This window comes from Microcaecilia unicolor, chromosome 3 (genome assembly GCF_901765095.1).
Source record: "Microcaecilia unicolor chromosome 3, aMicUni1.1, whole genome shotgun sequence".
In the NCBI taxonomy this organism is placed as follows: domain Eukaryota; kingdom Metazoa; phylum Chordata; class Amphibia; order Gymnophiona; family Siphonopidae; genus Microcaecilia; species Microcaecilia unicolor.
This window is the reverse complement of record NC_044033.1, coordinates 142,736,477-142,763,793: the sequence shown is the minus strand read 5'-3', so window position 1 is coordinate 142,763,793 and position 27,317 is coordinate 142,736,477. Positions and strand designations below refer to the sequence as shown.

At 42.3% G+C, this 27,317-nt stretch overlaps 1 protein-coding gene across 2 annotated transcripts in view; it reads left to right on the top strand.

Annotated features, from left to right (window-relative positions):
• Positions 1-27,317, top strand: part of PLD5 (phospholipase D family member 5) — a 336,130-nt gene that overhangs the window by 303,724 nt on the left and 5,089 nt on the right. For both annotated transcript variants that reach the window (XM_030196423.1, XM_030196424.1), the window contains 3 exons: positions 9,420-9,617; positions 17,886-18,025; positions 23,768-23,933. In XM_030196423.1, the coding sequence (XP_030052283.1) occupies positions 9,420-9,617; positions 17,886-18,025; positions 23,768-23,933 (504 nt within the window). The remainder of the gene's footprint in view (positions 1-9,419; positions 9,618-17,885; positions 18,026-23,767; positions 23,934-27,317) is intronic.

The following is a 27,317-nucleotide window of genomic DNA, read 5'->3' as shown; positions in this document are numbered from 1 at the left end:
CTTTCAGCGCCTTGAACCATCTGGCTATATCCTGTTTGGTGAGTTCTCTACTGCTTTCCACTAGCTCAGCGGGGTCCTCCAAATCCGACCCTGAATCTGCAGCCGCCATATTAATACAGGACTTTACTAGTGCCCGACTAGAACCGGATGCTGGATTGCCCGCACTAGTTCTAAATTTATATTTTTCCAATCTTCTTTGAGCTGACATTGCCCAATGCCCTTTCAAAGCAGAGAAAACCGGGAGATAAAGGCTCCAGGTACCAGGTAGAAAAGCTCTATATTAACTGCTCCAACAGAGCTAAGCTCTTAAGCGTCCACCTTCTGGTGGTGACATCACTTCCTCGTCTTTTTCTTTTTTTTGCTGTTTCACAGTAGTAGGGAGCAACATTTCAAGCCATTATCTGGCTCACTGGTTCCCAACCTGGTCCTGGAGGCACCCCAGTCGGTCAGGTTTTCAGTATATCCACAAATGAATATTCATGAGAGAGATTTGCATGCACTGCCTCTACTCACTGCATGCAAATCTCTCTCATGAATATTCATTGTGGATATCCTGAAAACCTGACTGGCTGGGGTGCCTCGAGAACCAGGTTTGGGAACCATTGATTCGGCTAATGAATTTTTGACCCATGCTATCTAGTACCATGGTATGTCACAAACAAACATAGTATTGAAGTACATGGGTTTAATAGGTTCAGAAGCACATATAACAGCCAGCAGAGGAGTAACCTAATGGTTAGAGCAGTGGCCCGAAAACCAGGGGAGCCTGATTCAAATCCCACTATAACAATTTGAGTAAGTCACTTAACCTTCCAATCCTCTAGTATAAAGTCAGGTTGTGAGCTGTCCAGGGACAGAAAAGTACCTGCATGTACACTGCTGCAATAGCTTTCAAGCAGTGTATACAAATAAAATACAGACAGTCAAACTATGACCATATATTTGTCTGATCAGTACTGTAGTTTAGAGACATTTGTTAGTGAGTTATTTAAAGGTTCTAATTCCTGATGAATAAGTATATGACATCATTGGTGGGCTAGAGATCTAGTGACCCTTTTACTAATGTGCATTAAGGACTTAACACGCAACTTAGCATGTTCTGTGTCATGCCACTGTGGCAACAGTTACTGCACCATTCGGTAACAGCACAGGCTAATTCACATGGAGCGGCATAATCGACCAGAAACGCCTATCTCCATGGGCGTTTATCTCCGAGAACGGGTCCGTGAAGGGGCGGAGTGAACCGTATTTTAAAAAAAAATAGACGCCCATGTGTTATTCGCCAAGGTGTGAGCTGGGCGTTTTTGCTTTTCAGCGATAATGGAAAATGAAATCGCCCAGCTCAAAAACGAATAAATCCAAGGCATTTGTTCGTGGGAGGGGCCAGGATTCATAGTGCACTGGTCCCCCTCACATGCCAGGACACCAACCGGGCACCCTAGGGGGCACTTTTACAAAAACAAAAAAAAAGGTAAAAGAGCTCCCAGGTGCATAGCACCCTTCCCTTGGGTGTTGAGCCCCCCAAATCCCCCTCAAAACCTACTGCCCACAAGTCTACACCATTACTATAGCCCTAAGAGGTGAAGGGGGGCACCTACATGTGGGTACAGTGAGTTTGGGGGGGTTGGACGACTAAGCATTAAGCAGCACAATTGTAACAGGTAGGGGGGGGATGGGCCTGGGTCCACCTGCCTGACGTCCACTGCACCCCCTAACAACTGCTCCAGGGACCTGCATACTGCTGCTTGGGAGGAGGGTATGACATTTGAGGGTGAAAGTAAAAAGTTGTGAAACATCATTTTTTTGTGGTGGGAGGGGGTTAGTGACCACTGGGGGAGTCAGGGGAGGTCATCCCCGACTCCCTCTGGGGGTCATCTGGTCATTTAGGGCACTTTTTGGGGCCTTATTCGTGAAAAAACAGGGTCCAGGAAAAGTGCCCTAAATTCTAGCTACAAACGTATCCATTATCGGCGAAAGGCGCCCATCTCTGTTCGGGTGATAACCACGCCCCAGTTCCGCCTTCACCACGCCTCCGACACGCCCCCGTCAACTTTGTCCGCATCCGCGACGGAGTGCAGTTGAAAGCGTCCAAAGTTCGGCTTTCGATTATACCGCTTTATTTGTTTTTGTGAGAAAAACGCCCATCTCCCGATTTAGGTCGGAACTTGGGCGTTTTTCTCGTTCGATTATAAGCAGGATAGTGGCTAATTCTCTGTTATGTGTATGCTATGTTAGGGGTTGGGAACTGGGCAGGTAATGGGTAGAGAATAGGTGCAGACTGGACACTGCAATTAGCATATAAGGCCTTACTCTATAAAGGATTTGCTCCTAAATTATGAGCATACTCTATGCTCCAAAATAGATTATGCTCGTAATTTAGGAGCATAACCTTTATAAAATAAGGTCCATAATACTTACCACGCATTGGGGCCCTTTTACAAAGCAGCCCTAAAAAGTGGCCTTAGCATGCCCTTACGCAGGTCTTTCCTGCATTAAGGTCATTTTTAGTGCAGCAGTAAAATGGCTGATTTTCAAATTTTTGTATTAATGGCCACAAAGTGTGGCCATTAAAAAAGATTCCGCAGTGGGGGTCATTCATACATGTACCATAATGACACCCAATACTAAAATAAAGAATGATCAAACCACCATATCGTATACTAGTTTTCTAGACATAAGTGGCAACTTTTTTCACACGGACCACCCAATCTGCGGTTTGCCTGCCTGCCTCCTCATTGTTCACTATTTATTCATCAATGTTATAACCCCTTCATTATCAATATCAAATCCTCTCCTTTAAAAAAAAATGTTATAAATTTCATATATAAGTTCAATGCTACTTATCTTAATTTTATAATGGGCACGCTGCCAAAAGATTAGCACATGAGCCCTTACCGCCACCTATTTTGTAGGCAGTAAGGGCTCATGCGCTAATCAAATGCTAATCAGTTGGCAGGTGGCAGTTACCACAGAAACTCCCACACTCCGCCCCTCTGCAGTAAAATTTAAAATAATTTAGCATATGATATGCACACACTAACCTGGAACTTACCACAGGATGCCTGTATTTGACCCCCCCCCCCCCCCCCCCCCCCCCCCCCACACACACACACACACACACACACACACACACACACACCAGGGGTAAGACCTTTTAAGCTGCAGTAAGCATGCACTAGTGCTTACTGCATCTTGGTAAAAGGACCTCAATGTCACTTGTGAGGTTAGCATGGGTATGCTTCCATCCCCTGCGAAGGAGGTGTTAAGTGCATCATTCTGTGCTAATTACAATCAGTCTTTAATGCATGGTAAAGAAGACTTTTGTGCAGTAAGGCCCTGATGCTCAGAAGCAAACCCGGGTGCTAGAAGCAATTTGTGCCAGACTAGTGCCCACATTAGTGAGTACAGAATGCTCAGGGGCTGTAGCACGGGGAAACAAGTGCGCCAAAGATGAGCAAAAATAGCATGTTAATGTAGTCAAATGGATGTTAATGAGGTCATTTCTTAGTCTTTCCCAATGATCAGAGAACAGCGCATAAAACAAAGCCACCCTTACCGCTGTAAAAATAACTCCAGCTCAGAGCAGTCATTAGGGTGTTTGAAAAGAGGATTTCTCACGATTCTCTCTTTAAAATCTGCAGATTTGTCTTTAATTTTGAAGCAAAGGAAGCCAGTGCAAGCCCTTAAGCATCAATGGTGAGAAACAAATGTGTGTGAGTCCAAGCAAACCCAAAAGCGAAAGCACACATTGGCGCCTGTTTCCTGCGTTTAAATATAAGCCTTTCAAGTAAAAAAGAAAAGAAAAGCTTATATTTAAAGGCACAGAAAACAGATGCCAATGTGTGCTTCACTTTCGGGTTTGCTTGGTGCAAGGAGCTGGAAACCGTGAAATTCTGCGCACGCGCCAAGCACATTCCCCCTCCTTGCTTTCAATTTACCAGCATGTATATAGTTTGATTACCATTCCCTTTGCACATTGGCAAGCTAATTTCAGCGCTGTTGGCTTACCGTGGGAGTTCTGAGCATCGGGGCCTAACACGCTGGGCACGTCCCCAGCAATTACCTCATAGCCTATGCGCTTACCCCATGTTAATTCTTGCTTTTATAGTGCAGTGAGTGAAAAACTTACCACACTTTAATAAAAGAGCCCTGTAGTTATTCTTTCTCTCTAAGCCAAATATAATAAACAGTGCATGACCAGAAATCCGTAATTCGGTGTGTAGGTAGAGTGTGAACATTATTATAAAATGTTTTGCTTTTTAGATGTAGCCAAAGGGAAAATGCAACGGCTTGTTTTTCATTTTCATTACAAAAGAAATAAGCCGTATCTGTATTCTTGCTTTTTGAAAAGTAATCTCCCCTGACTGGCTATGAATAATTTCACATTGCTTCACACTCTCTACATCATCTTTTTCTGTTACCTTCACATCAGAATTTGTGTGCTTTGGGAGGTTATCAGAACCTCTCTTTGATCCATAAAATGTTCAGCACCATCAGCTAGTCAGGCAGAGTGATCACGTCCAGCAATAACTTGTAAATCTGAATGTGCACTTATAATTCCCCAAACTGTAAACACCAGGGTCGGTGTTAGGTGGGGGGGGGGGGGGGGCAAAAGGGCAACTGCTCTGGGCCCCACAGCTCCAGGGGTCCCCGTGGTCCAGGCATCTCTTCCCCTTCTCCCCACCACAGTCTGTCTTCTCCTCCCTTCCTGATCTTCTTTAAAAATGTATTTCCCTTCTGAGAGGGGCCTCAATGCAGCATCCATTCTCACAGGCTGCCCCGAAGCTTTCCCTCTCTGCCACAATCCCTGATGCAATTTCCTGTTTCCACCTGGGCAGATCGCAGCAGAGTCACGGACAGCTTTGGGACAGCCAGAAGCAGCTTGTGAGGATGGCTGCCGCGCCGGAGCCCCTCTGAGAAGGGAAATAAAAATGTTAAAGAAGACCGTGAGGTGAGGGGAAGGTAGAGAGATGGACTGTGGTGGGGAGAAGGGGGAGAAATGCCTAGACTGCATAGTAGCTATGCAGGTGGGGAGAGTAGGGGGAGGGGGATCAAGGATCAGGGTCCCCTTCCTTATTTTCTGCCCTGGGCTCCACCATGTCTTAAACCGGCCCTGATAAACGGTATTACTTCTAAGTACCAGGGGCGTAGCTACGGGGGCCTGGGCCCCTGCAAATTTCATCCGGGCCCCTGGTTTGGCTTGCGGGGGTCCCCAACCCCCGCCAGCCGAAGCCTTCTTCAGCGCCGGTCTCCGGCGCAGCCGCATTCGCTGCCTGCCCCCTGCTCTTCTTTCTTCTTGCTAGCAAAGGTATTTGTTTGTGAGGGGAAGTGGCAAGGAAGTGAGGCAAGGCAGTGGGGGGCACGAGGAGGCGAGGCAGTGGGGGGCAAGGAGGCAAGGCATGGTGGTAGGTGGCACTCAAAATGTGCCCCCAACCTTGGGCTCTGGCCCCCTCCCACCGTGAGGTCTGGCTACGCCCCTGCTAAGTACAGTGGGTTGAAGATTGAGGTATGTAAGGAAAGTTCTGTTCAACTACTATGAAAATACCTTTTAACCAGCAAAGAAACAAAAAAAAAATAAAGTTTATATATTAAGGACTGAATTTTCAGCCAGTGCAGCAACAGCATTAATTCAAGCTGCAGTGCTTAAATTTATACATATATTCAGTGTCACTATGCTTATGAGTAGCATCTGAGTAACAGCATGGTCACTGTTATCTAGCAGGCTTAAACTATACTTATAGGAAGTCATTTTAGAAGCATTTACATATGTAAATAACAGCACTGCATGTGTAGATTTTATACATATGCAAATGGGAATTTCAGAAAGCTGCTTATTCTTGTAGATGGCCAGGACACAGTTTTCAGATAGGGTGGTTATGGTCTGCTTATGGTTATGGTTTATTGAGTTTGATATACAGCTATTTGTGCTGTTGGTGTAACAAAGCAGTTTAGAATGTAAAATCAATGTACAAGAATTGAAAGGAATGCCAATGTTAACAGGATACAGGAAAAAAACAAAAGAAGCACTCTAACAGACAGACCAAACAGATAATTTATTTATGTTGCATTTGTACCCTGCGCTTTCCCACTCATGGCAGGCTCAATGTGGCAGGCAATGGAGGGTTAAGTGACTTGCCCAGAGTCACAAGGAGCTGTCTGTGCCAGGAATTGAACGCAGTCCCTCAAGACCAAAGTCCACCACCCTAACCACTAGGCCACTCCTCCAATGGAGCTCATACCCCTTTCACCCTAGTATGCCCTGTTCGGTTGCCAAAAGCATCCAGAAATAAATGAGCCTTCAGAACAAACTTAAACTTAATGAATGACTCTTCAATTTGAAGAACCTTCCACACAGCAAAAATCACTTTTCCGAGTGGAATCTATTTTCACCATAGAAGCAGAGGGTACGTGGAAGTGATGATCATTTAAAGAGCACAAAATCCTTGTAGGAGCATAAGGAATAACAGAGGAGGAGAGAGATTAGTTTGGGATGCAGGTATGCAAAACTTGATTTGTAAGGGTAAGGGTTTTGTACTGGATTTGAAAGTTGACAGGGAGCCAGTGGTGCTCAATGAACAGAGGGGGTTATTCAGTCAGGGTGCTTTGAGTACACCAAAAACATATGCTCGTATTTCTCATTTTACAATGGAAATACGTGTGTACTTTAAGAAACTTCTATGCTTTTTTTGTGTGTGTGCTCCAAGGCACATGCAAATTCCAGCTACATTATCCTCTTGGGACATAGGATCATCACCTGTGATTCAGGGGCAATTCTACTAACCTTTGTGGTGTCTACCAACAGCTCAAAAATTGCAGAGAGTAGTGTTACTTTGCTGCTTTCTTTAATTGACTCTTCTTAAATGTTTAGCTGTTTTAAAATGCAGCATGTATATGTGTAAGTACTAACAAGACCCGTTCAGCAGAGCCTTTTGTAAAATATTAGAGATTTGAATATCCCCACCTAGACATCCCATGTATAGCCCCTATGCAGAATGGGGCTTCACTGTTATCTGGCCAACAACTGAATATCATTGCTAGCCAGAAATTTGTGGCCCATTCTATTTCCGCTGTAAACCTGGTCCATTATTATATATGTTTATGTTCATTAAATTTTGATATATCACCTTTCAAATAGAATCAAAGTGGTTAGCAATTTAAAATATATAAAGGTCTTAAAAAGGAAAAAAAGAACTACAACTTTTGATAGAAAATAGATAAGAGAAGGAAAACGATCTCACACAAAACATCATAAATTGAAAAAAAGGAGAAAAAAAAGTAATAAACACACACACAGACAAAATGACATCACACATACATGCTACACCATCTGCCCAGTCAAGTGTCAGCCCCTTCAGGGAAAGCTTGGAGAAACAAATGAGTTTTAACTACAGTTTTAAATGTCCTGAAAGATTGCAAATATGTAAAGACAAAGAATTCTGTAAAAATGGAACAATAAAAAAAAAGAGCAGAATGGCAGGTAGGTTCCAGTCTAGCACAGTGAACAGCTGGGGTTGTCAGGTGATGTGCAACTGATGAATGTAATGGAATATATGGAGAAATAAGAGAACAGAGGTAGGCAGGGATACTGGTATGTAAGACCTTATGTACCAAAGTGAGTAACTTAAGTTGAATGCAGTAAGGAATGGGCAACCACTGGTGGTACTTGAAAAGAGGGGTAATGTGATCAAATTTATGGGCATGGGAGAGGACCCGGATGGCGGATTTTGAACAGTCTGAATTTTCTTTAAGGAAGAGAAAGGCAATCCTGTGTAAAGAACATTGCAGTGGTCCTATTTCGAGGCTACCAAAGAATTTAAGACAATAGCACATGAACTGTCATCAAAATAATGTCAGAGGGGGCAAATAAGTCTAAGTGACCAAAAACAAGGTCGAGTAACTGCAGTGATATGACTTTCAAATGATGGTGAACTATCAAGGGTCACTCTTTAGATATTTCAAAGAATTGACCACTAATAAGGAGGAACCTAGAAGGGTAGGAGCCTTAGTAGGAACATTTAGCGATTGCTAGGCCGTTCAGTCAGATTTTCAGCCCAATAATATACATAGCAGTTTTGAATATACACTGGCTGTGGTGAACGTGTAACTTCTTGTCTATTTTGAGCCCTATAATCTTTTATTATGTTTTCTGTTTTTTTAAAGAAGACAGCTAACTTCCCCTGTTGAATAAGAGTCATACATCAGCAGCTGGTTTTGTCTCCCACAAAATGTTGGTTTAAATGCTCAACATATTAAGGGAGTTATTTTACTGTAGAAGCCTTATTCCTGATTTCCATGTGGTTTTATGTTCACAGCCCCCCCCCCCCCCCCCCATAAAAAAAAACCCTCAAGGTGCTCTCCCTGATGGACTTTGGGCAAAGTGTGGATCTGATGTTGATGCTTGGCTGTTTTTCTGACTGTGACTAGGTGGGATGGGGGGGGGGGGGGTTGGGGAATGTTTTTTATTGTGTTTGGAGCTAGATATATTGTTTGGTTATTTTTTTTCTTAATAAAGTTATACAACAGTTGATTGGAAATGGACTCAACACGGTCTATGTTTCAGCCTATAAGCCTTCATCAGGAGTCCAATCAACTATTATTTTGTATCCATTTGATTTGCTGTCTCCAAACAAGGGTTATTGTATATGTTTAATAAAGGACTTGTGCTGTCATTCTGGTTCCATCGTATTGGTCCTTCCCACCTCTTATCTTTGACCATGAATGCGTTGACCTCATACATAAATGCCCTGTGAACCTGGATTATTACAATGTCTACTAAACAATGAGAGATGGCCCATCTATATAGTCATATTCTTTCTCACTGGGAGATAAGAAAAGATAGAGATTCATTTGGTTCTTAAGACAAATATCAGTTATCAGATATCTACAAGTTGTACCTTATACCTTCCAGTGTTAGTGGGTAATGATAAGAGGCTGCTACATAGACTGTAAAAATGGAATTTATCTGCTGTGGTCAACCAGAAATCACAGGAAACAGCAGAAGAGGAATGCAAAGTACTTTAAAAATCGGATAAGAAAATTATCAAACATCCAAAACTCGCTACTTATTGCTGATCGGCAATGAAAAATAGACAAGTTTAGGGCAAGATTTACTAACCTGTATGTTCATGCATTAGCATTCATTATTGCTGTTTATCTCACTTTATTGCTAGAGGTGCTGTTAACTGCATTCCATGTTAGTTTCTTTTCCCCAGTGCTGGGAAAACAAGTTATCACAGGGGATTTGCAGCTACTACAGATTCATTTTTGCAGTTGGTAATTACCAAACCTTACTGCAACTTAGGCCCCTTGACTAAATATTTTGCAGTGTGAAATATTAATTCCTGTAGTGCTGCTAATCTTGAACACTATACATTGTACATGGGATAATAAATATGCTTTAATATCCCCCATTTTCACAGATGAAAGAACTCGGTGTCATCTTGTACAACTGCAGCTGCCTGGTTCTAGATTTGCAGCGGATATTTGCATTATATAGCTCATTAAGATTTAAGGATAACGTACCTCAGAGTTGGTCTAGAAGGCTATATGGACTCTTTGGTAAGGAAACTGAATTGGAACTGCAACTGAATGAAACTGAAGTTAAAGTCTTTGTGTCGGTAAGTAGATTATGAAAATATTTTGTAAACTAAGGTTAAGATTTAGGCAAGCAATCTACAGTGCTCAAGGTCATGCTTGGTTCTGTTTATTAGATTTTGTGTATGAGATAGTCTTTCTCTAGATATGATCTTCAGTCAGATAGCTTGTATTTGGAAATATTTTACCTCCAAAAATTTGCATAAGTAATTAATTTGTAGCAGGCTCTCAAAACTTTATATAATTGCAGTTGCAAACAGAACATTCTGGTCCCTGCTCCAGAAATTGTGTCAATGAAAGGGTAACAGTAGGTGGTACACTCTGGAATTCTGATCCAATAGGATTGAAATAAAAATTTCAGAGAGAAGTAAACAAATCCAGTTGCACAAGAAGCTATGTTCTTCCTCCCAGGAGGAAATCAAGTTAAGAAGATATAGAGGAGCAGTTCATGGGGAACCCCACCCAGGGACCGACTGTGAGCTTAGCTCTCTGAACAAGGGACTAAAGGAGGAATGGAAGTGATCATTCAGCAGGCTGTCAGTCTGTTATTCAGCTGTGTCCTGGAGCCTGAACAAAAAGACTGATGTGTTCCCATCTGCTGTACAGAGAAGTCAGTCTAAGCTAGAAAATGACATGGGAACAAAGTTTATCCCCGTCCAGTTCCCATGGGCTTTGTTCCTATCCTTGCTCCTTCCCTGCAGGCTCTGTCCCCTTCTGCAGAAGCCTCGAACACTTATGATTTTATATTTAAATCTTTTTATTAAGGTATATAAAGGAACAATATTCTGTACAACGGTTGTTTACAACGAGCAACTGAAATATTCTCCCAACCCCCACCAGCCTTCCAACCCCAACAATGTCTGACTTCTAGCACCCCAAGGAATCCTAACCCACCCTGCTAAAATGTCCAAGGGGACAAAATACAACCCACTCTATGCCCTAGCGGGGAAGAAATATGCCCTATGAAGCACTGTTATGATTTTTTAATCTGTGGATGAATAATAAGTCATCTCAGGATTCAGTCTGGCTCTCCTGTCTTCCACAATGCTTCCCACAATAGAAAATATCCTCTCAGAAGACGTGCTGGTAGCAGGAATCAACAGGATCCCCCTTGCAAGTTTTGCCAGTTTTGGCCAGCACTTTTTGATTGCTTTCAAAAAAAAATCAAAACATCGTCGTCTGCATCATTCGAACATAAATAGCCGTCCAATTCATTAGCAATAGCCTTCAAACAAGGCATTGTTCCATAAAAATCACTCAGAAAACAGCTAACATGCATTTTCATTCTTTTAGAGGGGGTGGAGAGCTCTTCCATATATGTGATGCTTTCTGGGAAAGTGGATTGTGGAGGATCCTGAGTTGTTGATGTTGATGGACTTGAGCTTTCCATTTCGATCTGTTTTTGGTACAACCTTCTCAAAGATTCAGTTGCCTGCCTTTTTACATCATCTGAGAATATAATTAGATTGTCTTTCAGGTGTGGGTGTAGAAGCGAATGGACACTGTGTAGTGAATAAACAGGAAAATAAGTATCAGTTAAGTGTTGGAAATGCTCCTTGATACCAGCAACAATGGATGAATCTGTTGCTCTAACAGTAAGATGCTTGAGCAACTGAGCACACAATGGAAATGTAGAAAGTATGTAAATTCTGAGAAATAAAATACATTGTACTACAAGAAATCAGTAATACTGGTCTTTTATTAGAGCTGCATAAGGTATCCTGTTAACAAGGAGGGAAGACTGGGAGAGAAATCTTTCTGCTTTCAAGTCCCCCTGAAGTTTGTCAGGCTAAATGCTCACATTTATACCCTCAACTACATATGAGGTAACTGATTCATCTACACAAAAATCCATAGCATCAGCAAGACATCTTATTTAGAATGCTGAACTTAATCAAAGCAAATATACTAAAAGTCTAAAGTATAAGGGCATAGTACAATGGAAAAAGCCTATTACATAGTATTTCTCAATTACATGTAATAATAGACTAACATTCATAACCTGTTCTCTTAAGCTAAACACAGAGTATAATTTACTTTTCCAACAGAAGACATCTATCATAAATACTGGTCAATTTCAGACCTTCTTTTTTTTTCTTTATATTTATTAGATTTCAAATATCCATCAATCAAAAATACAATCTTTCACTTGAAAAGAAACAAGGCATTATAAAAAATATAAAAATACAAAGAAAAGGTCTGCAAAAACAAAATACAGATCCTAAAATAAAGATTATACTATATATTTAAGAGGGAGCAGAAAAATCAGAGCGGGATATTATCACAAACTATTCTTAACTTAAAGAAAAATGGAGCCAGAGTAACTACTACTTTGCCTTACTTCAATGACCTTCCTCGTGCTGGCTAGAGTCACTAGATTGAACTAGAAATTTACCGTCTAGAAAAGATCGAAGATGCTTTGGTTCAAAAAAACACATATTTTATATTATTAATCTTCATCAAACATTTGACTGGAAAATGAAGAAAAAAAGTCCCACCATTCTGTATCACTCAATTACAGAGAGTAAGGAATGGCTTACGCCATTCCTATGTCTCTCTAGAGATATCCAGAAAACACCAAATCTGCTGACCATAAAACATTTCAGATCTATGTTGAAAATATAAAGTGAATACATGATTCCTGTCCATTTCAAAGGAAAAAGTCACAGGTAGAGTTGCACACGTGTCCACATAGTCTGTTGATGTTTCCAGCAAATCCAATACATTTAAACTATCTGGAGATACTGGCACTAAGTCACCATCCTGATGTTGTCCCATGGAAGCCCGTTTTTTTGATGGTAAAGAATAAACCTTGCTTATTGGAGGGATATCTTCTGATGGTAATTTAAGAATGTCAACCAGTATTTTTTCAACAAGTCTCTGGGTGTCATAGCTAACATCTTAGGGAAGTTTAAGAATCACAAATTAAACTTCCTCGTGTTATTTTTCAATTGTACGTATTTCCAATGTAACATTAAACAATCTTGAACAATTCTACTTTGTACTAGTTGAGTTTCATTCAAATTCTCCTCCAATTTATCCACTTTAGATATTCTGGACTTAGCATTCTCTTATAATATGAACAACTTAGTGGTCAAAGTTGTCAAATCAGTCTCAACTTGTTTCAAATTTTTACTCACATTTCAGTCCAAACTAACAATAGCTCTCCAGATCGATTCCAAAGACCTGATGGCAAGTCTTGCACTTAACCACTGCTAAGAAAACTGGAAGACGCATTTCCTCCTGCGTCATTCAGGTCAGCAAACACCAGCACTCCTCCTGCTTCTAGAGCCTTGCATGGCATCCAACCATCTGTCCCCGGGGACCTTTGATGACATTCAGTCATGGAAGTTGCAGCCAGATCACTCGCTCTCGACAACTAGGTATAACACCTCCTTGCACCAGTGAGCTTGACGCTACCGGTTACGGAGGAGTTCAGGCAGGTGGGTTGAGCGAAATCGCCTCCTCAAGGACAGGGAGACCTCCTTCTTCTGATCTAGCAAGAATGCTGCCTTCCTCACCTTGAAAAGGCAAAGCAACTGCAAACTGGGTTATCGGAACCTGGGAAACCTGAGGGGGAACTGCAAAGTTCCCTTCACCTTTCCCCGCTGCTTTCCCATCGCGAATATCCCAGACAAGCAAAAGGTAAGAAAAGTGAACGAGGTGAGTGAGAGCAGCCAGCCTCTCGTGATATTCTGGCAGCTATCTTGGCTCAGTTTCAGACCTTCTTAATCTCTTTTATGAAAAAGCTTTTCTTTGTCAATATAGATAAGGACGTCTGGAGCAAATGACGACTTCAATTTGCATATACCGGCCTTCTTTTCACAACTACTAAACTAGCATTTGTCAATAACTCACTTAACCGTTTCTTACATTTTTCAGACAAAATGTTCTCTAACTTTTCTGGATCCACTATTCCCTTCTCTTGTCATATGATTTCCTTTCTAGAAAATAATTTAGACAACATTCATCAATATTCTTGAGAGCTTGTATCTCTATATGGTATCTTCTTCCATTTTAACATACTCCTAAGGGTTAGAGTGTAGTTTAGGGACATCTTTAACTTTGTCTATATCATGTTAGGTTTCATTTGCACCATCTGGAAAGTAAGTGCAACATTTATTTCCAATTAGGGCTCACACTGTAGAGGCTAACATAAAATCTTAAACTATTCTGATGCTATAGTGTTATTACTTAATTGCCTCATTTCCTTTGATAAGTATTTTATCCTTCACAGGTACAATTCAAGTTTCCCTCTGTTTTTATATTTATTTATTCATATATAATACAATCATTTACAAGTACCCACTTGCACAAGAAACTCAGATAAACAAAGAAAATAAGAAACAACTCCAATGAAGCAAAAATCTCTTCTTTAGATGACAAATAAGGAAGGGGAAAATAAACTGAAAATCAATGGGAAGAATAAAAGGAAAAGGCCCTAACTGAACAAAACATCTACTATTTCTTCGAGATGATAACTAGATTTCAAGTCCCCCTAGAGATCTTCTTTAAATCTATGAAGGCCTTCAGTTGTTGTGGCACTGGAGGGAATCAGGGATGACCTCTCCTTACTTCCCCAGTGGTCACTGACCCCCTTCCACCGCCCAATAATGTGATTAAAAACACTGCTTACCAGCCTCAGATGTAATTACTCAGGCCCATTAGAGCAGCACTGCAGGTCCCTGGAGTAGTCTAGTGGTGGGTGCAGTGCACTGCAGACAGGTGGATCCAGACTCATATCTCCCCCTACCTGTTACATGTGGTGAAAACTGTGAGCCCTCCAAAACTCACCAGAAACCCATTGTACCCATATATATGTGCCCCCTTAACCCATAAGGGCTATTGTAGTGGTGTACAGTTGGTTGTAGTGGGTTTGGGGAGGGTTTTGATGGGGCTCAGCAGACAAGATAAGGGAGCAGCAGTGAGATGTGTACCTGGAAGCATTTATTTTAAGTCCACTGCAGTGTCCCCTAGGGTGCCCCATTGCTCTCCTGGGTTGTCTGTGTGGCCAGTCTACTAAAATTGCTGGCTCCTCCTACATCCCAATGTCTTGATTTTGTGCATTTTTCACTTGGATTTTTTTTTAATGGACCAAAAAGATAAATGCACAGAGCACAAAAACACCTAGCAAATAGCCATTTTCAAAAAGACAGACGTTTTTCTGAAAATGGCTATATTCCCACTTGAATTTTGGACACGTGGAGGTCATTTTCGAAAGGGACGTTCAAGTTGCGATTTGGACGTCCTTGCAAAATGGCGAAATCCGGGGCGGGGAAACCCATATTTTCGAAACAAGATGGACATCCATCTTTCGTTGGAAGTACCTAGATTTGGTTGTCACTAGACATGGATGTTTCTGATTTTCGGCGATTTTCAAAACCAAAGACGTCCATGTCAAAAACGGCCAAATGCAAGCCATTTCGTCATGGGAGGAGCCAGTATTTGTAGTGCACTAGTCCCCCTGACATGCCAGGACAGCAACCGGGCACCCTAGGGGGGGCACTGCAGTGGACTTCATAAATTGCTCCCAGGAACATAGCTCCCTTACCTTGTGTGCTGAGCCCTCCAAAACTCACTACCCATAACTGTACACCACTACCATGGCCCTTACGGTGAAGGGGGACACCTATATATGGGTACAGTGAGTTTGTGGTGGGTTTTGGAGAGCTCACTGTTCCCTCCACAAATGTAACAGGTAGGGGGGGGGGGGGTATGGGCCTGGGTCCGCCTGTCTGAAGTGCACTGCAGTACCCACTAAAACTGCTTAAGGGACCTGCATGCACTGTCATGGACCTGAGTATGATATCTGAGGCTGGCATAGAGGCTGGCACGACATATTTTTAAAGATGTTTTTTGAGGGTGGGAGGGGGTTAGTGATCACTGGGGGAGTAATGGGAGGTCATCCCCAATTCTCTCTGGTGGTCATCTGGTCATTTCAGGCACCTTTTTGTGCCTTAGTCGTAAGAAAAACAGGTCCGGGTGAAAACGTCCAAGTGTTTGTCAGGAACGTCCTTGTTTTTTTCGATTATGAGTCAAAGACGTCCAAGTGTTAGGCACACCCAAGCCCTGCCGTCACTATGCCTCCAATATACCCCCTTGAACTTTGGCCATCCTTGCGACGGAGTGCAGTTGGAGACATCCTAAATCAGGTTTTGATTATACCAATTTGGACATCCCTGGGAGAAGGACGTCCATCTTCAGATTTATGTTGAAAGATAGGTGGTGGGACATGATGGAGGAGAGGTTCTAGGTCAGCTGCAGGTAGTGTGTGGAAATCGCTGCCGTTGACTCTTTCAAGAGAGAGACTATTATTAAGGGAGGGAGGGAAATGCAGGACCGTGGAAGCCTCCATGTTGGTACCATCAAGGATGCACCATTGCTGGGTGGGCTGAACCCAAAGAGGATGAACCCAGGCCTACCCATGGCTATGCCTCTACCTCCAGAACTGAGCAAACTACATCAATGTATCCAGGGAGGTGTAATTTGTATTGTTTTTGACACCCCGTTCATTTTCAAAATGTTGGCACCTATGGTTGCATGAATTTACAAGGTAACATGATCTCTCAGAAAGCACAGTGAAGTTGGTTTTCAACTGCACTTATATGTTTGGTGCTGTGCTAGATGTCTGAATGCCACTTGAGATTATTTTTCCATGGAGGTACATGCATAAAACTAGGCACACACTCAGGTGTACACCAAGGGGTCGATATTCAAAGTGAAAGGGCAGTGCAGCTGAGTATTGGCATTAACCAGCTATCTTGAAACTAGGCATAAGATGAGTGTTATGGAGGCAGAGCTGGGGAGGAGCTGGCAGTTATGTGAATGTTGGCAATATTTGGTGCTGGTGCCACATAGCTAAGTGGGCAGACCATACAAAAAGGAGTCCTAACTATGCCTGTTTAGCTATGTGGCACCAGCACCTGCATAGCTTCTGGGTACTGGCCTGTGCCTTCCATTGTACTCCCCTCATGTCTGACCCATCCTTCAACAAGACCTCATCTCCCTCTTGGATCACCCAATCCCCCTTATGAGCCCCCCAACCAGACAAGCCCCTCAACGACACACCCAGCTCCCTCAATGTCTCAGTAAGTCCTCTTGGGCCTACCCCACCTGTCCATTCCTTTTATTCTAGTGGGTGATTAGGGCAGAAGGAATCCCCACTCACCCCTGCCCCTAGCGGCTTCAGCAGCAGCAAAATGGCTACTTGGCTCCCTAACTTGACACGGAGCCGTGTTTTGGCACTAAGCACCTGCTTCACGATTCTCTGTTTCAATGTGTAGAATGTAAAAATACTATGTATCAAAATAACCTTCATCAGCTGAGTGCACATGGTGATCAAATAGCAAAGTGTTTGGCATCAAAGTATCAAGTATTCAAGGTGTATCTCTTAGAATAAACACTGTGTATGAAGAACTTTTGACTCCCTCTTCTTTTTAGAAGTGCCATTCTTCTACCTACTCCTTTAGACTGTTTCTGTTACATTCGTAGGACTTCTTGTGGTTGACTCCCCTGTTTTCTGTAGCACATCTCCAGCACCTAAACATCTTTCTTTAATGTATCTTAGAACAGGCTCTACTTGACACATCCTGACTTGGATGTCTCAGTGGTGATTTCTAAGTCCCTTCTGAAATGTCACTCCACATGTGCAGTGCCACTGAAAATGTACCTAATCTATGGAACATCCCACACATTTTCCTATTTAAATATGTTTGTTATAGTTGATTATTGTTTCAAGAACACTTTCATGATTTTGAGCATTTTAAGTTGCCGGGAACAATGGTAGTAGCTTCTAATTTTTGTGATTGTACATGAATCCAGTTTGAAAACTACCAAATCAAATAGTACTATAAAGGAAAATATGGACATGCAAACAGGAAACTGTCATTATAGTTTTCATTTGTTTTAGTTTTGCTTATTATTTGCTATAATATTTTATTTTATTTTATTTGCTGCATTTGTATCCCACATTTTCCCACCTTTTTGCAGGCTCATTGTGGCTTACATTATGCCACCATGACAGTCGTCATTAGCAAAATAAGAAGGACAAAGTATTATTTTGATTAAGGTAGATGGAATTCATAAGAATTAGAAATAAAAAAATAATTAATACATTACAAGATATGCAAAGAGTAAAATGACAATATGATTAAAGTAACTAATATGTAGTGCCCAATAAAAATTTTAGCGCACACTAAAGCAAAACATGTAAATGCACGTCCCTAAAAGAAATGCTAAAGCACAAAAGTAGATGAAATTTCAATGTTATGCTTGCTGCTTTATTTTCACAGAATTCTCCCAAGTTGTTTTGCCCCACAGACAGAGTTCTGGATGTTGATGCCATCTACAGTGTTATCGACGATGCCCAGCGTTTTGTATACATAGCTGTCATGGATTACTTGCCTCTTGTTGTCAACAAAAACACAATAAGGTCAGTAGGAGCAGAAATAATTGTGCTTGTAAATGTAAGGCCCATCTTTTATAGAGGAGTATTTCAAGTAATCTACAATAGAGTTTCTCAAGTCGGTCCTGGAGAACCCACTAGCCAGTCTGGGTTTCACGATATTCGCAATGAATATGCACAAGATAAGAATTGCATACAATGCCTCCATTACATGCAAATCTGTTTTATGCATATTCATTTTAGATATCCTGAAATTCAGACTAGAGCAGGAGTGGGCAACATCTATACACAGAGGGCCACATGAATGTTAGTCAGTACTATCCCTTGCGGGCTGCACACAGTAAAATGCCATATAATTCACTGCCAGCAAAGTTCAGTGTAATAACTGAATGAACATATATTATTACCAGAATGGTCTGTTACCATATACTTCTGTCATTACTTTGAAAGTTCAATGCAATCTCTGTCGCTGTTCTGAAAATATTTGTATAGTATTTAAAATCTCCAAAACTCTGGTTAATGATATGTATGTGGAGCCATTTTCTGTGTATACTTCCCATGGTCTCGCGGGCCACATAAAATTCAGTGGCGGGTTGCAGATTGCCCACCCCTGGACTAGAGAGTAATCTGGCTTCAAAAACTGCTGCACAGTATTTTCAAAACAGTTTCTTCAATTTTGTGCATAAATATGCAATATACTTCCACAGCTAAATGCATGCTATTAGCATACAGACTAATACAACTGTATCAAATAAATGTGTAAGTAACTTCTGACTCCTACACAGAAAGGAAAATGGGAGAGGAGAAAGGGGGAAAAGGAGTAGAAAGGAGGTTAAAAGGAGAGAGAAATGGAAGAAGTGAAGTCACTTTTCTGAATGGCAATAGGGTGAGAGAGCTCCCACTCCCCTGAGGCAAAAATATTTGAATAAGAAGCCATCCTCCCTTGTAACGAGTGGACGAGAGTGTTTTTGAGTTGCTGGCATCAGAGTACTGTTTGGCTCGCCGAAAGTAGAACAGTAAAAAACACAGTAAAGTTATACCAGAAGTCAGTAGGTAAGGCCTGCCATGCTTCTCCGGCCCCCGTGCAGGCCCTGGCTCTTGCAACCAATTCAGATTCTACCTCGGATGCGTGGCTGGGGAAGGCAGCGTGAGAGGGCTTAATTGGGACCTTTCAAAATGTTTGAAGAGGCTCCGGTACAAGATGAAAAGCCTCCTTTTTGACATTTTAAGTAAGATTGAAATTATAAATGGCAACATCCTAGACCTGGAAGGTCAGATAGAGGACCTTGAGACGCGGAAAGAGAAGCACGCTGAGCAATTGGTGGCCTGGAGTGAAACTATAAGGATTTACTTTATAAGGTGGATGACTTGGTAAATAGAGGCTGGAGGAAGAATTTGAGGTATGGTCCAGTCCCTTACATTGGATTGCAGTAACATAGTCAATGACAGCAGATAAAGACCTGAATGGTCCATCTAGTCTGCCCAATAGTCACACTCAGTGCAATTTTTCTAGCAAAAAAGATGCCGGTACTCAAATGTCAGGCCACCCTTCAGGGGTGGGGTGATCACTGAGGGACTCACTCCACAATAGCCAGGCCCCCTGCAATCAGTCACAGAATATATGACAAGGCAGAATTGGTGTCTTGAGCCTGAGCTCTTTCATTAAAACTTGTGGTCCATGGGTCAATTTTAGGAGACACTGGAAAAGGTGCTGGTACTCAGTACCCCCGAGTACCCCCTCAAAAAAAGCCCTGGTCACAATCATTATCAATTCATGATTAAACCAGCAATGAATGTGGTATAAAATAGTTGATCCTGAATGTTCTTTGCCTTTTCTGAGACAAAGACCATAGAAGTCCGCCTGCCATTGTCCTCACATTCCAATTGCTGGAGTTCCCGTTGAAGCCCTCTCCAGCCCATCCTAAACTGTCTTGCCATATATGGGACACAAACCATAGAAGTCTGCCCAGCATCAGCCTTAGTTCTTCACAGCTGGAGTCGCCACCTAAGCATCACTGAACACATCAACACACATGTAGTCATTTAAATTTTGGTTTCTATAACATCCATGTTCTAATTAAGGATCCTCTGTGATCATCCTATGCTTTTTTGAATTCCATCATCATTTTTGTCTCCACCACCTCCCTCCGGAGCATTCCAGGTATCGAGCACCTTCTCTGTGAAAAAGAATTACTCCTACACAGTCTGAACTTTCTAAAATATTAAGTGAGATGAAACCTCTGGTTCCCAGCAACCTCTTGAAGATTAATATCAGATACTTTCGCAACTTGAATCTTTGGAGGCTCTGGCTGAGTTTTGGATGGATTCTACTGCCGCCTCTCACTTTTGCCAGCTGAAACTCTTGCCAACAGAGCTCCCCTAAGTCTGCATTTCTCTTTTCTCTTCTTTACCCTTTGTTATTGCTCTCTGGCTGGTCAGGCTAAACCTAGGAAAATTGTAGTCTTTTTTTAATAAAGCCTAGCTGGCTATAAGAGGTAGCTTCCTGCTGCTTCTCAACAACCTGGAACACCTAAAGGGCTCTCTCATCGTCACTCCATGCTAGTCAACTGCTCCTCTCCAAAAGCCTCCAGCCCTCTAATTATAGGAGAACACAAGATGAGAACACCCTCTAGCACTAATGGACACCTAGGCCCTAGGGATGTGCACAGGCATAAGAAAAATGTACAAGTTACTATTCACCCTTTTGGAAATGCTTATCACTGTGGGCAAATGTAGGACCCTGTATTCAGTATCAAGCCATATCTGGTTACCAATGCTGAATATCCAGGACTTTGGTAGGCCCCCGAAGTTATCTGAGCACCACGAATATTCAGTTTTAGTACCTGGATAACTCTCCGGATGAGTTGGCATTGCTTTCCATGTGATTCTACTTTCCTGCATAGTTATCCAGGCACCAGCTCTGAATATTGGCAGTGCCCAGATAATTTCTAGGTCCACCCTGGCACTACTAACCACATAGTGCCATGGCAGTCTGTGCTAATATTGAGCAGTACTTTCTGGTTAAGTGCCGCTGAATATTAGCCATAGACTTGGTCAGCGCTATTTAAACAGGTAAGAGCCTGAATATCAACCCCTTAGTTCATTTTCTTATTTTCTGAATTTTTAACTGTTTTGGGGTGTGTATTCTATTTGTTTCACACATTCATTTTTAATATGCTCATTGAGGAGTCCTTTTACTAAGCTGCGGTAAACAGGGGCCTGTGCTAGCATTAGCGTGTGCATTCTAAGGCCCCCTTTTACCGCAGTGAATAAAAGGCTATCTTTTTTTCTCAAAAAGAAATGGCCTTTCGGTAAGTGAACCACTTGCCATGTGGCCAATTCGGTGGGGAGCAGTTACTGCCACCCATTGAGGTGGCAGTAAGGGCTCCTGTGCTAACCTGGCGGTGACCAGGCAGCAGGCAGTGCTGCCTGATTACCATCGGGTAAGCACTGGTGCTACAAAAGTAGGAAATATTTTTGTAGCACCGGAAATGGTGTGCGTTGGGGGTGGGAACTGTCACCGGGCAGCCCAGCAGTAGTTCTGGATTGGTGCACGACAAACCTGTTGTCACGCACCAGCCCTTTAGTAAAAGGGCCCCTGAATGTGCACTAGAACTCAAATGAACATATAAATTGATTGTGCACCTATTAATTAAGTGAGTGGAGGAGTAGCCTAGTGGTTAGTGCAGTGGACTTTGATCCTGGGGAACTGCGTTTGATTCCCACTGCAGCTCCTTGTGACTCGGGGCAAGTCACTTAACCCTCCATTGCCCCTGGTACAAAATAAGTACCTGAATATATGTAAACCACTTTGAATGTAGTTGCAAAAACCTCAGAAAGGTGGTATATCAAGTCCCATTCCCCCCCCCCCCCTTAATTCACAGGTATATATGTTAGGCATCAAAACAAATCAAATGCATGCTAACAAAGGTACATCTCTAGCAGGCCCATCTGCCATTTTATTACCTTAAAAACAGGGACCGATATTCAGACTGTGGGTGTTAACCAGGCTGCCTTCTGCAGTCGGTGCTGAACCCAGATATTCAATGCTCGGCCCTTTCCAGAGCTCGGCATTGAATATCCAGTTTATTTTTGGCCAGTTCATACTTAATCAATCAAGTCAATATTCAGCAGTGGCCGGTTAAGTTTATACCGGCCAACTATAGACCTGCTATTCCAGTGGCCCAATTTGACCGCCAAACTTAGCCGGCAATGCGTTGAATATTCACAGATAGACGTCTATATCGCATGATATAGCCGGTTATCTACTAAGTGCTGACTGGGAATATTCAGCGGGCGATAACCAGCTATCTCTCATTGAATATTCACAGAAAGCTGGTTAAGTGCTATTTAGTCGGCCAGGAGCTGTTCCTGGTTGGTTAAATAGTATTGCATATCAGGCGGACGGAGATCAGTAGCAGACTATACAGTGTTCCATAAATTATAAATTAATGTGTCAAGTCAGTGCCATGCTTTATTCATATACAACATCATCATTGGATGATTCCTACACTGATCCATAACCAGATATCGGCACCCAGTCATAATAGCCCTGATAAAATAGCCCCAACAAAAAAGCCATGACAAAACAGCCTTGTAACAAAATAACCCTTGACATTTCACACCAAGGGTGTAGCCAGACACCCAATTTTGTGTGGGCCTGGGCCCAAGATGGGTGGGCAGAAGAACTCTGCCTTGTCCCACAAGTGATTTGGTCTTTCCCTTTCTCGTACCATATTGTCTCTCAAACATCCCCCCCCCCCTCCCCGCCGCATACCTTTTAAATAGCAGATTTTCAACGGCAGCAAGCAGCAACTAATACACACTGCTCATGTTGGCCCCACATCATGTATCAGTCACTGCTTGCTGCAGGCGAAGATCTGCTATTTACAAGGTATGAAGGAGGGACAGTAGTTGGGAGTTTTCGGCTGGTGGGACTCAGGAAGAATCCCTGCCAGCCACATCATAGGTGTGCTGCTACTGGGTGGGCCTGAGCCCAAAGTGGGTATGCCTGGGCCCACCCTTGGCTATGCCACTGTTTCATACCCTAACAAAATAGTCCTCGACAAAATGGCCCCTCCCATAAAACATCCCTTGACAAAATAACCTCTACACAAAATAGTCCCCTTAACAAAACAGCCCCTAAGAAAAAATAACACATCACAAAAAATATAATAAACTACAACTGAAATCTTCACTGATAAAGACTCCTACTAGCATTCAATTGCATAAAACATATATAAATAAACAAAATTCTACAGCTACAAACTGGTATTCATGATCTGTTCTGCTATTTAAAGAAACTATTCTTCCATCCACATTTTAATTAAACAAAAAAAACCCTATATTGTCATCATTTTCATAGTCTTGCCAACCTTATGCTGTTTGGCAAGGTAAGATTATTAGGGAAAAAAAATGCAGTCCCGTATTCTGGGCAGCCTGATTGGGCCCTTTCCTCATGTGGCTAACTTGTCAAGGGTTATATTGTGGGCAGGCCGTTTTGACAGTGGCTGTTATGTCAGGGACTATTATGTCGGGAGCTTTTATTGTTTGGAGCTTTTTTGTCGGGGCCATTTTGTCGGGGCTATTTTGCCCAGGTACCCCAGATATCAAAACTTCCAAAACAAACCAGTACCAAATGGTGGCATGTGATGCAGAAACTGGACCCACTCCTTATTTTAACTTGCCACAGTGCTTATTAAACTGATTATGACAAGAGTCTGGTTTATTCCTCATATACTGAATTGATGTGTTAATATGTTTTCACAGATATTGGCCAGATATAGATGGAAAGATCAGAGAAGCACTAGTTCTACGAAAAATTAAAGTGCGGCTTTTAATTAGTTGCTGGAAAGACACCCATCCTCTCACATTCAACTTTGTTTCATCTCTGAAAGCAATTTGCATTGAACTTCCTAGCTGCAGCTTGGAAGCTGTAAGTACCTATTAATTTGCTTCACAGTAAAGATAACAAATTCAGCTCTGCAAAACCGCACCCATTATGTAGGCGGTAAGGTCTCATGCACTAAGCACATGCTAATTGTCAGTGCATGGCAATGTAGCTGCACTAACCAATCAGCAGAGAACATACCCACACTCTTCCCCCAAAGGCACGCCCCCTGCATCAAAAAACATATAGTAGAATTGGAAAAGGTGCAGTGAAGGGCGACTAAAATGAAAGCGGGGATGGGGACGACTTCCCTATGAAGAAAGACTAAGGAGGCTAGGGCTTTTCAGCTTGGAGAAGAGACGGCTGAGGGGAGACATGATAGAGGTATATAAAATAATGAGTGGAGTGGAACAGGTGGATGTGAAGCCTCTGTTCACGCTTTCCAAAAATACTAGGACTAGGGGGCATGCGATGAAACTACAGTGTAGTAAATTTAAAACAAATCACCCAACGCATAATTAAACTCTGGAATTTGTTGCTGGAGAACGTGGTGAAGGCAGTTAGCAGAGTTTAAAAAGGGGTTAGACGGTTTCTTAAAGGACAAGTCCATAAACCACTACTAAATGGACTTGGGAAAAATCCACAATTCCAGGAATAACTTTTATAGAATGTTTGTACGTTTGGGAAGCTTGCCAGGTGCCCTTGGCCTGGATTGGCCGCTGTCATGGACAGGATGCTGGGCTCGATGGATCCTTGGTCTTTTCCCAGTGTGGCATTACTTATGTACTTATGGCTCCTGATATAAGATTTCCACCCAAGACAAAAACTGCTTCCCAATCCCTCAAAAAATCCAGAAGATATAGTCCAGGTTCACCCTATCAAAGGCTTTTTCGGCATCTAGACTAGTAAGCACACTGGTATTTCTTTTCATGTCTCCCAATAACAATGCTAGAGTAACTTTAATTATATTGGTTGAGGCACACCACCCAGGGATGAAGCCTGTTTGTTCTTTGTGGATGAGCTTCGGGAGCACTGCATTTAGCCACGTTGCCAAGATTAATGCTAAGATTTTTAAGTCCTGGTTAATCATGGAGATTGGTCTATATAGGAACCTGCTAGCTCAGGGTCCTTGCCAGGTTTAAGGAAAAGGATCACATGCACCCTGTTCTGATAGCCCTCCATTCTCTCAGAAATTAATAATTCTTGAAACATCTCTCCCAGGGTTCTGCCACTAGGTCTTCCAATACCTTAGATAATTCCCCTCTATCTGGTCCAGGGGGTTTAGCTTCTTTCAACTTCCTAATAGTATAATGAATTTCTTCTTTAGTAATTGGTCACTCTGGGCTCCTTTTACTAAGCTGCGGTAAAAAGTGGCTTGCGATAGTGTAGGCGCAGGTTTTGGGCACGCACAGAAATATTTTTCAGCGCACGTACCATTTTGGGTGTCTGAGCCAACCATAGACCTAGGGGGAAGAAATCTGCACGGTAAAGACCTATGCACGTCAGATGTCACTTGGCACATGTACGAAAATAAAAAATATTTTACAGACACACGTAGTGGATGCACCCCAAAAATGAAATTACCACAAGAGGCACGTGGTAGTCGGGCAGTACGTTCATTTTGGTGTGCGTTGAGCGCACATAGAGTCTAACACGGCTTAGTAAAAGGGGCCCTCTAATTGTTCAGCTGCTTTTCAAGTAAGTTATTGCAAGCGGTGTCCCTCAAAAAATTTCTCTCTTATGCCTCCATCTCATCTTTAGCATAGTAGCTCTAAATGCAGTCAGTATCTTCTCTTGTTTATTAACCACCTTTCCTTCAATTTTTTATGTCACTCTTACCAAATTGGCTAACAGTTTTCCTGGATAACTTAAGTATATATAATAAAATATTATATGTAGCCTTCTGGATTAACAGCTCATCTATGTCTCTCCTAGTTTGATTCACCTCTTCCTTTCGCCCTCCAGCAAATTATTAATGTGGTGATTTCTCAGTGTTTCAATTAGTGTATCAGATCTGATAGTTTTTTTTTCCTTTTTGCACCTTTCACCACAGGAAAATGAAATTTTTTCCCTTAAGAACTGCCTTAGTCAAATCCCAGAGCGTAATTATGCTCATCTGACCAGACCCTTCCTGTCTCTTCCTGTCCCTTATTATCTCCCATGTATTATTGCTATGCTTTCCGCATATAAGCTTGAAACTCTACGTTTTGACATGGTGAGGGGAGGGGTTGAGTTTCAAAATATGATCCTGCTGCTTGGAGATCAACTGAAAAACGAATCCCCATCATGGAATGGTCAGATTCCATCTTGGAAGGGAAGGGGCAATTTCTGTGTGCTCTAATACAAAAAATAGTTCCTCTGAAATAAGCAAGTAGTCCAATCGAGTATACATACCATGAACATGAGAGTAAAATGTGAAGTCAAGTTCAGAGGGGTGCAATATGTGTCTTCGAGATTCACTGAGCACTCAAAAATTTAACTCCTTTCGTTTGTGATCCCCCAGAACCTTCTTGTTGGTTTACAATCAATAAGCAGGTCTGTAATATTTAAACACCTCCCCTCCCTCAATAAGCGAGTCTGCTGTAATATTAAAATCCCTTCCACTAAACAAATTATAGCCTTCATATTACACCACTATTGATAATTTAGAAAAAAAATACCCTATGGCATCAATTCTATAAATTGGTACCTCATCTTAGTGCACATTCTGTAACACCTTAAGGGCACACCTAAGCCACATTGGTGTGTCACTTGTTGGGCACACCCAGGTCAATGGCTGGCATAAGTGGACATGCCTAAGTGTACCGTGCAATACACGCAACTGATCATATTCTATAAGTTGTGTGTAAGCTTGGTGACATGCCCATGCTCCACCCACGTGCACTTCACCGACAGTTGTGCGCTAAACAAGTTAGGTGCACTGTCTATAGAATAGCGCTTAGCATTTATGTGCATAAGCACTAATTTTCTAGAAACTAGACTCACTATTGGCATCAAAATTTAGAATTGCCTTTGTGCTCATAGGGGTCCTTTTACGAAGTTGTGACAAAAGGGTGTCTGCCCTGGCTTTGGCATGTGTTTTTGATGCACGCCGAAGCCCCCTTTTACCATTGAGCCTGCAAATAGGTGGGAAAATGTGGGATACAAGTGCAATAAATAAATAGCGGGTAAAAGGCAGGTCTTTCTTTTTTAAAAGAAATGGCTGTGCAGAAAGTGAAGCACTTCCACGCACCCATTTCAAGGGGGAGTACTTACCGCCACCCATTGAGGTGGCGGTAAAGGCTCCTGCACTAACCCGGCGGTAACTGGGCAGCACACAGCTCTGCCAGGTACACACTGGCGCTCGCTGGGGATGGGAACTACCACTGGGCTGCTGCAGTAGCCCAGCAGTACTTCCGTTCTAACGAGTGGTAAGCCCACATTGAGCTT